This window comes from Psammomys obesus, unplaced genomic scaffold, assembly GCF_907164565.1.
Source record: "Psammomys obesus unplaced genomic scaffold, mPsaObe1.curated_primary_1811, whole genome shotgun sequence".
Lineage (NCBI taxonomy): Eukaryota > Metazoa > Chordata > Mammalia > Rodentia > Muridae > Psammomys > Psammomys obesus.
Window position 1 is genome coordinate 630655 of NW_026587556.1, and position 14537 is coordinate 645191.

The following is a 14537-nucleotide window of genomic DNA, read 5'->3' on the forward strand; positions in this document are numbered from 1 at the left end:
TGTGTGTGTGTGTGTGTGTGTGTGTGTGTGTGTGTGTGTGTGTGTGTAGATGTACACATCTAAAGGTAGAATGGTTTGTTTGCTTGCACATGTTCAGCTAAAACTACCTTTTTAGGCCCACAGATGACAGCAACCAGCCACCAGGGCGAGGTGTGCTATCCATGCATGGGCTGACCTATGGTGTGATCCGGGTGGATTCGGAGGAGAAGCTGTCAGTGCTCACAGTTCAGGATGTGGGCCTTGTCATGCCTGGAGGTGAGTGCAGCCCTGGAGGGTTGTCTTAGCTTGAGTTTCTATTGTAATAAAACACCATGACTGTAAATACCTTGAGAATGGAAGGTTTCATTCCTCTTACCTGTTCTGAGTTATAGCACTGAGGGAAGCCAAGGCAGGAACTCAAACAGGGTAGAAACCTGGAGGCAGCAGCTGATGCAGTGAGGCCATGGGAAAGTGATGCTTACTGGTTTGTTTCCCATGGCTTGCTTCATCTGCTTTCTTATAGAAATCAGGACCACTAGCCCAAGGGTGTCCCCACCCACAGTGGGCTGGGTCCTCCATCAATCAGTGATTAAGAAAATGCCCAGTGTATCTTAGGCTTCAAGTAGGCCCACTAGGCCAAGGAGTGGGAGTATGGAAGGCTTTGAGCAGTATATATTAAACCTGAGGAATGAGATGTTTGTTATGTGTGAAGCTATTACTTAGCATAAAAGCGGTTAGAGAGTTATTGCCATGTCTCTCTCACATGCATATACATGCATATACATGCATGCATGTACCCACGCATGATGCATGCACACACTTGCACACACCTACCACTCCAGCCCCTCATATAATATGCTTTGATACTTCAGAGCCACATACAAAACTACAGCCCATGTTCTTATTTATTTGTTGAATGTTATTCCCAATTTCTGTCTCACAGGGCCACACACATCAGCACATTTGTCCTCAATTTCTGTCTTCCACAATAGAGCTCAGGGTTCTAGATTCTGGTTCAGGCCCAGAATCTAGGCCACCTCCTTTGAAGTCGCCCAAGCTCCTTTACACACTAGAGTGGCAAGTCCATACATGAGCAGCATTCATTGTTATATGTCTAGTTATACTGCATAGCTGTATATAGCCAGTTAGGCTTCTTATAGGATATTGGTTGGGGTGTGAGTGCTGGGACAAAACATAGTGGGGAAAAGGCCATGCTGCCCTCATAGAATCATGGAAAGATGGATTTTTCACACTGTCCCTCTGTAAGGATGAAATGTACAGGAGTGGGGGTGGCCTTTCTGCTTGCCTAGTTCAAAGCATACAGAAATAAAGCTTGGGCTGAGTGCTGCTAGTTCTCTACAGCCTTCTAACTGTTTCTATTTTACCTGTTGTCATAGAAACTCTTTTAGAGTCAGAACAACTTGGGTCTCCAAACTCCAAATTGAGGCCATTGCAGGCTCATTGCTCACTCCCTAGGATTAGCCCTACCACCTAGCTATGTTGCTTTATTTCTTTACAAAGCCAAGCAAACTAGCTTGTAAGTAAATGGATTCCCATGCTGGAGGCATCAAAAGATTCAGGTGACATATCAGTGAAAAACCTTTCTGTCCATTGAAGTCACTTACAGTATCACAGGTTTCTTTTCAGAAACTTCTATTCAGAAACAGTCCATAGTAGAGTATCATATCAAAGAAACACACTCCCACATCCATATGCACTTGTATATTGTCTCTCTTGGATTTGGGGTTTTTAAATGCAATGGTAGGATATAGTACAACATGTTTTGTGTCTTATGTTCACTTGTATGCACATAAAGAACTTGCTTCTTTCCAGGCAATGCAGTATTACACAGTGTGAATGAATAATAATATACCTTCCACAGCTGGGGGAGTTGTACTCTCTGCTGCATTCTGATGTGAAGGGCCACATCTGTGCTTCAGTCTTACAAGGGTGTGAGAATATAATGAAAAAAAATTCTCAAAAGTGAAGTGTTTCTTTTTTATTATTAAGAAAAACACAAATTTTTTAACAGTTCATATTTACTAGATAGAATTAGTATGTATTTTATGATTACTACTATTTAAGGAAGGGGGTGCCACTTTTCTCCCTTACTTATTGATAAGCTGATGTTCAGAAAATTAGTTGAAGGGATAGAATTGGTGGCTTCCTACTTATCTATGAATTGCTTTGTACTTCTAATTATTATTAAAATCATTTTAAAATAGGTTAGTAATCCCAACACCACTTCCATGAAATAACAAGGAGCAGAGAGGGTAACTATTAACCTGGAAATCTGTACCTTTCAGCTGAAAGACAGGTATATGATAGTAGTTTCAAAGATATCCTGTATTCTCCAGGAGCCTACCTAATACCAATTTTATAGGTGATGGGTCCTTTGCTATGGAGAAAGAAGAAGGGGCAGCGGAGAGCTGGGGTGTCATGGATGAGTACAGCAAATGCTTTTCCTTTTCATTAAGTAAACTTCTCCAGTGACAACCAAGCTGAAATTAAAAATTTGTCATAACCAAATTCATGTGCACTTTTCAAACCTAAAGTTGATGCTTAATATAAACACGTACTTCCTAGAACATTTTTTCTATATGACTGTTTAGTTTTTAAGTGCTGTTAAAAGTGTTTTAATATCAAGTGTTTGTTTAACCCAGGAGCTTCTCAACAGCAAAAGGGTGTGCTCCAGAGGAGAAGCATTGCTTATTGTTATAGAAAGGAAACTAAACTCCCTCAAGTGCTGTAATAAAAATAGTTTCTAATGTTATCCAGCAGCAGGTTACAGCCACAGGCAAATTATAATAACCTTTAATTATCCTGCGATGAAAGTAGAATGATTATTGACTGATTATAAGTCAAATGGCACCAGTAAAGGTTAAATTCCATGTCCATGTATTTGACTTCCATACCCATGCACTGAGCCTGTCCCCATGATGCCACAGGAGGAGCCAAGGTTCTGCCTCCAGTTTGAGAGATTCACACAAAAGTTGAACCTCATTTGTGTTCATTTTCCATTTGGAAGGCTGAGGAGGAGGGTGTGAATACCTGGTATTTGTTTTGGTTCTCAAGAAAAGAACAACTAAGTTCAACATATGACACAGTTGCCTTGCTGTGCCTGAGGGAAATAGATAGTGCCTTGTACAATGTCCAGATGAGATTTTCACTTTTCAGAGACCTGCTTACTTTGGCTTCTGCTAACACCTGGCAGTTTATTCTGAGATTTCATTTTTCTCCGTGAATGAATAAAAGAAATTTTGGGCTGGCTAAAAAAAAAAAAAAGAATTTCACATGTACATATACTATTTTGATCAAATCTACCCTTATTCCATCATTTGCAATTCCTTCCTTATGCCCCCAATTCTCTCCCCAACCCTTTCACCCCCAACTTCATATGTTCTCTCTCTATATATGTATCTAAATATTTGTATGTGTGTTTGCCTGCATGTGTATCTGTGCACCATGAGTGCCTAATGCCACGGTAAGATAGAAGTGGGTGTTGGATCCCCTGGGGTTGGAATTACAGACGGTTGTGAACCACCCTGTGGGTATGGGGAATCACCTGAGTCCTCTGTAAGAATAGCCAGTGCTCTTGGTACTGAGCTATCTCTCCAGTTATCTCTCCTTTTAAAACCCACTAAGTCAACTTAGTACTGCCTTTGTGCACATGGGTATAAGGTCATCATGAGTAGCCCTATGGGGACTGCATTCCTAAAGAAAAACTTACTCTTCCTCCAGCATCAGCTACCAGTTACCAATAGCTTCTCCACTAGAAGTGAAATTTCATAAGCCTCTTCCCCAATCTGGGATTTGTGCTGGGATTTTGGTTGCCTTAGTCTTAGCTGCAGGTCTTGTGTCTGCTTCAAGGACAACATGCCCACATAATTTTGATCATATTCAACTGTTTTCTCAAACTCCTGTAAGGATTCATATTTCTGGCAATGACAGGTGCTAATCCCACTTTCTCCCTGCCTTTCTCATCAGGCTTCTTGGTATTTTCACCTATAGTCTGATAGGTGAAGACATTTTTTATCTACTTTTGGTCTTGTTGGTTGTGTTTTCGGCTCCTGGAAATTGAGCCCTGGCCCTCACACATTAGACAAATATTCTACCATTGAGCCGCCTCCCAGTCTTTCTTGTACATTTTGGTGTTTTGGTTTTTTGTTTGTTTGTTTTTTGTTTTTTTAAACAGACACAGTCTCTCCACATAGCCCTGGCTGTTGTGGAACTTTGTTTAGACCAGACTGACTTTGAACTTGCAGAGATTTGTCTGCCTCTGCCTCTTGAGAGATGGCATTAAAGGCATGGGCCACTATGCCTGGCTCTTTCCTTTATATTTTATTTTGAGGCAAGGTCTTACTAACTTCATGAGATGACCTTGAACTCACTTACTACAGAACTCCACTTTTTGGTATAGTTTAGATATATATTTTTTCTTATTGTGAGCCAGTTTAACTTTTTAAATTTCTATTAATTATATTTCTTAGCTATAATGCCATCTTTGGAGGTTGTAGGGTTTCTAAATATTCCATTGTCATTGGCTATAAATATCACTTGTCTAAGATACTAGGCCCATGGCTCCCTCCTAGTCAGGCTTATGGTTTCTAGCAGTAGTGAGTAGGATGCTAACGTCATATAAGCATCAAGAAAGTGTGTGGGTCATAGACTAATGAGAATTTAGCATTGTTAAATTGAGTGCTTTAAAAGCTGGAAGGAGGGTTCAGTTGGCAAAGTACTTACTGTGCAACTATGATTTTAAAAATCTGCCACAGAAGAATGATCCTGGTGCTGGGAGATGTTGAAGGTAGAAACAAATGGTCTTGACATATGAGTGTGTATGAACATACACACACACAATGCCAAAAACTTAACGTAGAATTCTCTGAAGGGTTATGTGCAACAAGGGATTTAAACGAAAGGATACAATTTATGCAGGACACTGGAGGCTGTAAATTCTGCTTTCAGATTGGAAAAGCTTTGGAAGACTTACAAGCAAATATCTGTGCTACTCCATTTGCAGGGCTGAAGTTGTGTTCTAGAACTTTCACCTGTTCTTCTGGTACATGTGTAGTGAATGACTCTGATACAATCATCTCTTATATAAATGGCACAGTGTTTCTCTCCTTAAATATAGTTTTCATATTTAAATTAGAGTCATTGAAATGATTGCTGTCATAACAATGAAATATGACATTTTGATACAACATGAAAAGTTACAACTCTTAAAGAAAATGAAAACCTGGACGTTATTAGAATTTTATTCATGATAGTATTTCTGTTCATTTGTTCCCCACTGGTATTCATGGGTTTGTTAATTTCCCTCCTTCTTGCTCATGCCCTCCTTGTTCTTTCTTGTTCTGTCTTTAGCCATCATGTGTTCTGTGAAGCCAGATGGGATTCCTCAGTTGTGCAGGACAGATGAAATCGGGGAGCTCTGTGTCTGTGCAGTTGCCACAGGAACATCATACTATGGCCTCTCTGGCATGACCAAGAACACCTTTGAGGTAGGTTGATCCTACAGAAAGATCCTTTAGTTCTTTCTGTAGCTCTCGTCTCTAACAGCTTTGCCAGCTGTTCAAAGACAGATAAGAAGCCAAGATGATGATTTCACAAAAGAGCATTCATATTAGTTAACTGGTGGCTTTTTTGCGTATTATTTTTGTTTTTGATAATTGGGTTATCAACGTTATTCTGAACTTTCAGCTAGTACCCAGAAAGAATAAGCAGGTTTTTTTTTCTATGTAACATGTTTATTTAAAGTTTTCCTTATATGAAATATAAATAGTCAATGTGAAAGATTGAAAAGAGCTGGAAAATACATGAACATGTGTGCATATGAGCATGGCTTCCTGTTGTTCTTCTTTTGCTTATTTTGTGATTTTTACCTTCAATTTAACATTCTTTAGCAATCTCACTCACTGAAATCATTTCAGATGAACCACCGTGGACTAATTCTGAAAGATTAGGTAACTGCTGAAAATAAACAATAATGTTCAGGAAACGAAGATCAACACAGGAAAGGAGGTCATGGATGTATGGATCAAAGAATGCTAATACAATCCAAATGTCTTACTTTGAACTTCTTTTTTTCACTCCTCCCTCTCTTTTTTCCTTCTTCCTCCTTCCCACCTTGTTTTTCTCCTGCCCTTCTACTTCCTTTTCCTTCTATTATTTTCTCTTTTTCACTGTCCTTCCCTGGGAGCTATTTAATTTGGGCTCTTGTAAAAACTGTAAATATAATAAAATGTGAAACAACACTGAAACTTCCACCAATATCAAATATTTGGAACAATTTTTTTTTCATATTCTGGATTGTGGATGAAATAGGAATGTGCCCATTTAAAAGCAGCAAAAGGAAACTGTTGAATAAGCAGTTTTTTGAATGGGGTTTTTGTTTATTGTTCTCAGCTGACAGGTAAGTGGTGAAAAACAATATGTGATAAGAGGACATGTGTATAGGTGTGTGAGTAGATGTCCTTACTCAGGAAGTCAGATGGCCATTCCTGCACAATCTTGTAGCATCAGCTAGACTTGGCTGGATGTGAACTCAGGAGAAACTGAACAAATGTACACACTAAGTAATTATTTTAGTGGTACATGTGAAATATATGTGGTGACAGATCATAGGTATAGATATTACATGTAGTTTGTGGATATGTGTTGTACATGTGTGTTCTATGTACACATGTGGCATGTATGTGAAATGATTGGTATACACGTGTGACTATCTGGTGTACATAGATAACCTGCTTTTTGCAGGTGGTGAATACATAGTGAGCAGAGACATGGAAGGACTTAAATCCACAGGTTCAGGTATCCTGCACTGTATCACAATATTCTTAGAACTTTCTTCTTTTTCTCATATGATGCCTAGCTTTAGGATTAACACAATATTTTACTCATTCATGAGTATAACAGATTATTAATTCCTAAATGTTAAATTTTTGGATGAACATATATATGAATATGAACTCAGATCTCTAAAAACCCTGGAACTGGAGCTGAGTGTATAACCTAAGCAAAACCTTCCTTTTCTATGTGATTTATCTTCATGGTTGAAGGAAACAAGATTTGGATTTCTGACTTCCTGTGCTCTCTTCACATTTTCTATTTTGGTGTGTTTCCAATAAGGAGAAGTAACATTTTAATGAATAAGGATCAGCTACACCAATATGTGTTATTTAAAAATGTACCTTAAGTCTCCATTAACCACTTTCACCTGGTATTTTAAGCATAGTGCAATGATTTCTGGCCACTGTCCATGTGGAGGCTCAGAGTCTGAGAGAGGAGCTTCCTCAAGCTCTTGCATATCACTGAGACATGCAGAAACAACAGAACTTTGCTGAGCCTGAGGAAAACATGTCCATGTGCATTTATTTACATTTGACCTGCCTATAACTATCTAACAAAAGCTACTTAAGTGGGAAGAATTTATTTTGGTTACAGTTGGAGAGTATAATCCATCTTGGGGAAGCCATAGTGGCAGGAACATGAGACAATTTATCCAATTGCAGCCATGGTCAGGAAGCACCAAAAGATGAATACTAGTGCTTAGCTTCCTTTGTATTCAGTCTAAGCCTTCAGCCCAAGAAATACTATCACCCACATTCAGACTGAATCTTCCCTAGGGTAAAGCTCTCTGGTATGACCAGAGGTATATCTCCTAGGTGATTCAAAATCCAGTCTAATTGACAATGAAGATTAAACATCACACCATGTTTGTGGACTGTCAAGCAGAGTCACCATGATCTCATGCTGGCAGAGTTATTGCAGGTAGGGAAGTAAATTTGGTTTCTCTTCACAGAGAAGTGGTATAAAAGTATGACCCTGCTAACCCATGAGGTGGCCTAATTGCAGCCTTGTTCCCCTAGGTATTTCCCATGACCAGCTCTGGGGCTCCAATCAGTGAATACCCATTCATAAGGACAGGTTTGCTGGGATTTGTTGGTCCTGGAGGCCTTGTCTTTGTTGTGGGTAAGATGGATGGCCTGATGGTAGTCAGTGGACGAAGACACAATGCCGATGACATAGTCGCCACAGCCTTAGCTGTAGAGCCCATGAAGTTTGTCTACAGAGGAAGGTAAGTGGTACTTGTCTTCAAATTAAATGCTCAGTTTTGGTTTATAGCTGGTTTCCAAGTTAGAGTTACTGTTGCTTTGATAAAACATCATGACCAAAAGCAATTTAGAGAAGACTTTTTTTGGCTTATTCTTCCATATCACTGTTCATCATTGAAGGAAGTCAGTACAGGAATTCAAAGTAAGAACCTAGAGGCAAGAGCTGATACAAAAGCCATAGAGGATACTGCTTACTGGCTTGCTTCTCATGGCTTGTGCAGCCTACTTTCTTACAGAACACAAGACCACCAACCGGGGGGTGGGGGGCTCCAACCACAATAGGCTGGATCCTCCACATCAATACTAATTAAGAACCATACAGGCTTGCTACAACTTGATATTATAGAAGCATTTTCTCAATTGATTCCCTCTCTGATGACTCTAGCTTGTGTCATTTTGGCACATAACTAGCCAGCATAGTTGAATAGGGCTTAAAGATTGTAGAAATTACTTAGATTTATTTGGACTCAGTTCCTTCTTCTATCGAATTGAAGCATTTGGATTTAATGACCACTAAGATCTCAGCAAGTTGTGATTCCTCAAGAACTAATATGAACTCTTTGATACACTCTTTAACTTAATATCTTTAAAAGTTCTGTGTAGGTCCAAGAGACCCAGACATAACAATCAATCATAACTTATGTAGAAAAGTGCCTGCTTGTGTGTCTGAGTGCCCCACGATTTTCTTCCTTCCGTCCCTCCTTCCCTCCCTCCTTCCTTTCTTCCTTCCTTTCTTTCTTCCCTCCCTGACATAGTAGGCACTCAGCAAGGGTTAATTACATGTAGATGTTTTCTTGTAGCTCTTGAGATTTCTGGTAATGCAGAAGAGGAATCAGAAACTCCTCCAGATGCTTTTCTTTGAAACTAACAGTTTCTTTGAAAACTAACAGTTCATAGGAACATGGCTGGACAATTCCCAGATTTAAATTATCTTTAAAACTAGAGCCTAAATTTATGTTGGGGTTCACAACAACTTGAGGAACTGTGTTAAATAGTTGAAGCACTAGAATGTTGAGAACCACTGGTCTAGGCCTACCTGAGGAGCTATCAACAATTGGTTGCTAGCTGGTGAAAGACAGAAGGTCAGTTTTCTTTTGGGAAAGGGCAGCCACTGGCAGCTTGCCTGTGCACCCCCACACTTAGTCTGCAACTAGTTTGGCTCTGTGAAAGACTCTGAGATTTGATTAATTAATCTTGATTATAGGTTCTTACTGCCACAGGAGTTCTTGGAAACAGGTCTCTGTCCTCTGCTTACCACATGTTCCCTCTGTTCCTGCAGGATAGCTGTGTTCTCAGTGACCGTCCTTCATGATGAAAGGATAGTGATTGTGGCTGAGCAGAGGCCGGACTCCACAGAGGAAGACAGTTTCCAGTGGATGAGCAGAGTACTCCAGGTATGTGGGGCTGTGTCTTAAAGCATTTAAGTACTTCCAGCTTTTCTTATTCACTGTAAGACTATGGCCCAACATTTGTCAACTAGTCCTTTGCCTGTAAGCCCATATTCTGTTGTTCAAACTGCCTGATTGGAAATTATATAGTGTCCAGAAACAAGCTAAGCAGATGAAGGTAAAAAGTCAGGAACTGCAAAACTGCTTTTTTTGCAGTTACATCAGAGAACAACAAACGTGTTGTTATAATTATGAGAATATACACTCTTTTTTCCAAACCCCCCTTTTTAATTATTTATGGTTTTCTAATAGCTCTATGTGGAATTATGCGAACCTTTTTATTATAGTGAGAAAACTGTCTCTTCATTTGGCCTTTATGCAAAGCACAGTTCATACCATGTATACTTTCATATATTATAGACAGTAGGTGGTTTTTATAATTTTTATTGAAAATAGCTTTTTCATTCAATATATTCTGATCATGGTTTCCCCTCTCACAACTCTTCCAAGGTCCTCCCTATCTTCCCACCCATGTAAATCTACATTCCTTTATTTCTCACATTTAAAAATGAACACGCAACTACACACACACACAGAGTCAGTCAGACAGCAAAGGAAAAGAAAAAATCATACAGGCAGAGATACACATACATAAATCTCATAAAAACAGAATTGGAAACCATAATATATGGTAAAAAAAGAAAAAAAAAATGCCTGGATAAAGCTTTCTGAGACAAACCCTTCCAGCAATACCACTGAGTTCATTTTGTGTTGCCCATTTATGCTGAGATTGGGCCTGCCTTTAAGTATGGTTTATATACCTACTGAGACTCCATTGGAAACTTGAATGTTTTTTTCTCTTGTGAGCAGTTTTCCTTTGTGAGTGTTTATATAGTTTATATAGTTTATATAGTGTTTATATAGTGTTTATAATGTTTTTGTGCATGTAGTTATTTAAAAAGGCTAGGTATAGTGACTCATTCCTGTAATTCCAGATTTCGGAGGCTAAGGCAAATTGATTGCCACTAGTTAAAGCTCAGTCTAGGCTATAGTGTGAGGCTGGGCTTTAAATAAACAAGAAACAAAAACAGAGAAACAACAATGAAGAGGATGGGAGAGAGAGCGCTGTGCGTCAAGTACTTTCTGTGTAAGCATCAGTACCCAAGTTCAATCCCTAGAAGCCATTTAGAATGAGCCAGGGACAGTGGTATGTCTTGTGATCTTTTTGCTAGAAAGGCAGGTCTTTGGACCTTTTTGTCTAGGCAGCCTAGCCTAATTGGCAAATTTGAGCCAGTAAGAAATACTTTCATCAAAAAGATTTAAAAAAAGAAAAAAAGGACAGCACTCAAAAACCACCTACACACACACACACACAGACACACACACACACACACACACTCATACACACCCATACACACAAAAAAAACTAAATAAATATACTATTTATTGTTTTCTGTTTGTATTTCCTATTTCAATATGACTGCCCTTTTCTTCCTTTTCAGGCAATTGACAGTATACATCAAGTTGGAGTTTATTGCCTGGCCTTGGTACCAGCAAATACCCTTCCCAAAACCCCACTTGGTGGCATCCATTTGTCAGAAACAAAGCAGCTTTTCCTGGAGGGCTCCCTTCACCCCTGCAATGTCCTGATGTGCCCACACACCTGTGTCACAAATTTACCTAAACCTCGGCAGAAGCAGCCAGGTATGCTCTTGCATGGTCTGACATAGCCTTGAGTGGGCTTTGTAAACTGTGTTCCTGTCAATAGCAGGCTCAAGAGGGGCTACATCTAGGAATAATCTGGTAATCATCTGCACACATGTTCTGCACATGATTCACACTCCAGACAGAATATTTTCCTCACAAAGTATGTTTGCGCCTTGATAGCTAGAATGCAGCAGCTCTGCTGAGACAGTGAGGTCTACTTAGGTAGTCAGTACAGAGCATATGGGTAAAAATGCTGTGTACCTTCTCATTGGATAATACTTCCACTGGAATTGGTTATACACAGTCATTTATTGGTAGTCCTAGACTAGACACAAACCCTTGGGGGTCCTAGTATACATAATTAGAACAATACATACAAGGTTTTATATAGCTAATTGAGGAGTGAAAGCAATAGGCTATTGGATAATGCTTTGAAACATGAGGAATTCTATTTATTCCTGACCAAGACTGCTGTCTCAGTGTCTGATAGGTTGGGAACACATTACCCTTTATCTGGCTTGATTCTCATAGCTCCTAAATCAGTCATGAACTATTAGATCACACACACACACTTGTCAGTGAATTTGTCTGAATGTAATAAATTAGAAAATAGGAACTATCCTGCTAAGGGGCTAGTATGTACAAACCAGACCAAAGCTGGTCAAACATGATGTGATGTGGACCATCCCAATCTCCATATGTGCTAATCTGTTGGTCCCTATGGTTTCATGAAAAGAGTTCCCTTCCATGCTCAGTCCTGATGTGAGTTGATGTGCTAGGGAAGGTTGATACAGAGGGAGGGCCCACCCTTTCCTTGGGGGGGAAAGAGAGAGGGGAAGGAGTAAGGGGGTAAGGGAGCCACTGGGAGGAGATAAGGGAGGGGACACCTTTGGGATGTAAAGTAAATAAAAAAGGAAATCAAAATAAATTTAAAAAAAGAAAAAGGGTGCTCTTTGTTGTACTGATGAAGCACAGAGAGAGGGAGACTGAGTTTTATCTAACATCACACAGCTACAATGTGCCCAACACAGAATTTAAACATATCTCAACATTACTCACCTTCCACTTCCTGTTTTTTAAGCCTAGCTTGGGGTCTTTTATTGCCACCTGTTAAAGAATGGTACTGTTGAGCAGGAGTCTTTAGCAAGTCATCCTAAAGGTGGATAACCTTATTACCCAGCTAGTGCCTTAACACTGCCCCCTTTGTAATAACAGTGCAAGCCACTTGAACAGCTCTCATCCTGGTTGCTCTTCAGAGGTGATCAGGTCTGGAGGTCTTGCAGGACAAGTTCAAGAGACAAGAGGGTGACCTCAAATCAAAGATCAAGTATGGAAAGCTTGAAGGAGAAAAGTGATTGGCCAAACATATAGTAGGCTAAGGACTTGAATCCATTCTTCAGATTGCAAAACCCTTGCACTTACTATTTTTACACCTCAGGGATGTTTTTATGGTAGGCAGTATGGGAGTTATGCCACTAAGTAGTGTGATCTTCCCTAGTATACTCACATTTAAGTATGCAAAACAGCATAGGAAGTGGGGTTTCATTTGTTTGTTTAGCTTTTGAGAAACATTAGACTAACTTTTCTCATTGGTATCTATTATCCACTGTTCTCACCCTCCTCTCTTCTCTCCTATCCCCTCTCTTTATTAGATTCTTGATAAGTAACCCAGTTTGGCCTTCAACTTAAAATTCTCCTGTCTCCTCCTCCCAAGTGCCAGGATTATAGGATTACCATTACACCTGACATTTCTGTCTCTACTGTTTTCATATTCTAGATCTCCTCTGTTTCTTTTTTCCTCAAATCTACATTCTTCCTCACTGTCCTTGGTCTATATGAATCTATAGCAAATGTAGAGCTATAGCTGACTAAAGTGTAACTAGTACTTTAACAGGAAACCTCAGGAAAATAAGAAACACTGTCCTTCAGGGAGCATCACAGAAGGATGGAAAACAGCCTTTCAAAAACCATACTGTCTGAGAACATAAACAACACTGGAAATGATGCAGGGCTTGCTCTTTGTATGCATGTTGGTATCTATAGTATTATAGATACTATAGTTTCATGCTTCACTCCGTACTCAATAATGTGTCCTCAACATCAAACTGCAGGTGACTAAACTATCTTTTCTATAATTTTGATGGCTTAAGTAGTAGAATGCCTGGCCCTAGTGACCCCAATAACAGTAGTTCCTATAACCAAGCCAGTTCAATACCACATGAAGCTTCAGGATAGACACTTAGTATAGGAGTATATCATTTGCAAGTAAATACCACGATTTTAATACTAACTGGCCTTACTTGTTCAATCTTAAGACTCTTAAGTAGTTTAGAAAAATCGGCCCATAGGAAAAGACTTTGGTCTTAGGCTGGAGCAAAGGTCAAGACACCTAAAGAAAGCTACTTTCATTAGGGATAGCAGGAAATTATGGTTTAATGGATTAAAACTTTAATATTATTCCTACTTAATAAAGCTGTAGGTGATGGTTAACTCTGCATATATATGTATGCAGGTGTAGTAATATGTGTCTTGAAAATGCATTTTTTTTTTTTTTTTACTTCTTTCATTCTGAAAATTGAACCCAGGGCTTTACTAGTACCTAGCAGTATTTTATCTCTTTTCTGTCATCTTTCTATTCTCCCTTACTCCCACCCATTCAACAAATATAGGATCTATGCTGGGGCATTATGACTTACTTGTATAAGTCTCTATAGATTTGCTGATAATGACCTGTAATGGCCCCAGAAGACATTGCCCTCGGATACCATTATGTGTGTGTGTGTGTGTGTGTGTGTGTGTGTGTGTGTGTGTAGTTTTTCTTCAAAAACTAGCTTTTTTGGAAGAAACACTTAAAATAATTCTGAACAGGTATGCTGCTAGCAACCAGAGCAAATATTGTCTTTAGCCACGTATGTGTAAAGTTTTCATTACAAGCAACAAATAGAGTCCTTAAAAATACAGATTCATAGACAACAAAATTGTCTTTTCTGATGGGCAAGTTATTTATTCAGTTAATAGTAGTGTGTAGTATGATTAAAAACCTGAGCACAGAAGTGTTGAACAACCTTTAAGCCATTGTAAGAACTAGCAACAATTCTACAGCAGTTACCAGAACAGACACAAATCCACAGCTACAACTTCCCTCATGACATTCTATCAGAATAGCTGAAAAACACTGAAGAGTCGCATGCAGAATGTTCAGGACAAGAAGGGAAAGATATATTTTTCTGGAAAACTAAATTCACATGGACCACTGCATGTCTGTGGAGGATGAGTAACTCTGCGTTTGACTTGGACTGTCAGCTAAAGGGTGAGCAGATGCCTTGTCTGAGCCAGAATTCCA

The 14537-nt window shown here is 39.3% G+C and overlaps 1 protein-coding gene across 5 annotated transcripts in view; it reads left to right on the forward strand.

The window, feature by feature from the left end:
* Dip2c (disco interacting protein 2 homolog C) overlaps positions 1–14537 on the forward strand; it is a 420838-nt gene that overhangs the window by 341827 nt on the left and 64474 nt on the right. For all 5 annotated transcript variants that reach the window (XM_055603910.1, XM_055603914.1, XM_055603911.1 and 2 more), the window contains 5 exons: positions 116–255; positions 5350–5486; positions 7854–8062; positions 9379–9493; positions 10990–11191. In XM_055603910.1, coding sequence (XP_055459885.1) covers positions 116–255; positions 5350–5486; positions 7854–8062; positions 9379–9493; positions 10990–11191 — 803 coding nt within the window. The remainder of the gene's footprint in view (positions 1–115; positions 256–5349; positions 5487–7853; positions 8063–9378; positions 9494–10989; positions 11192–14537) is intronic.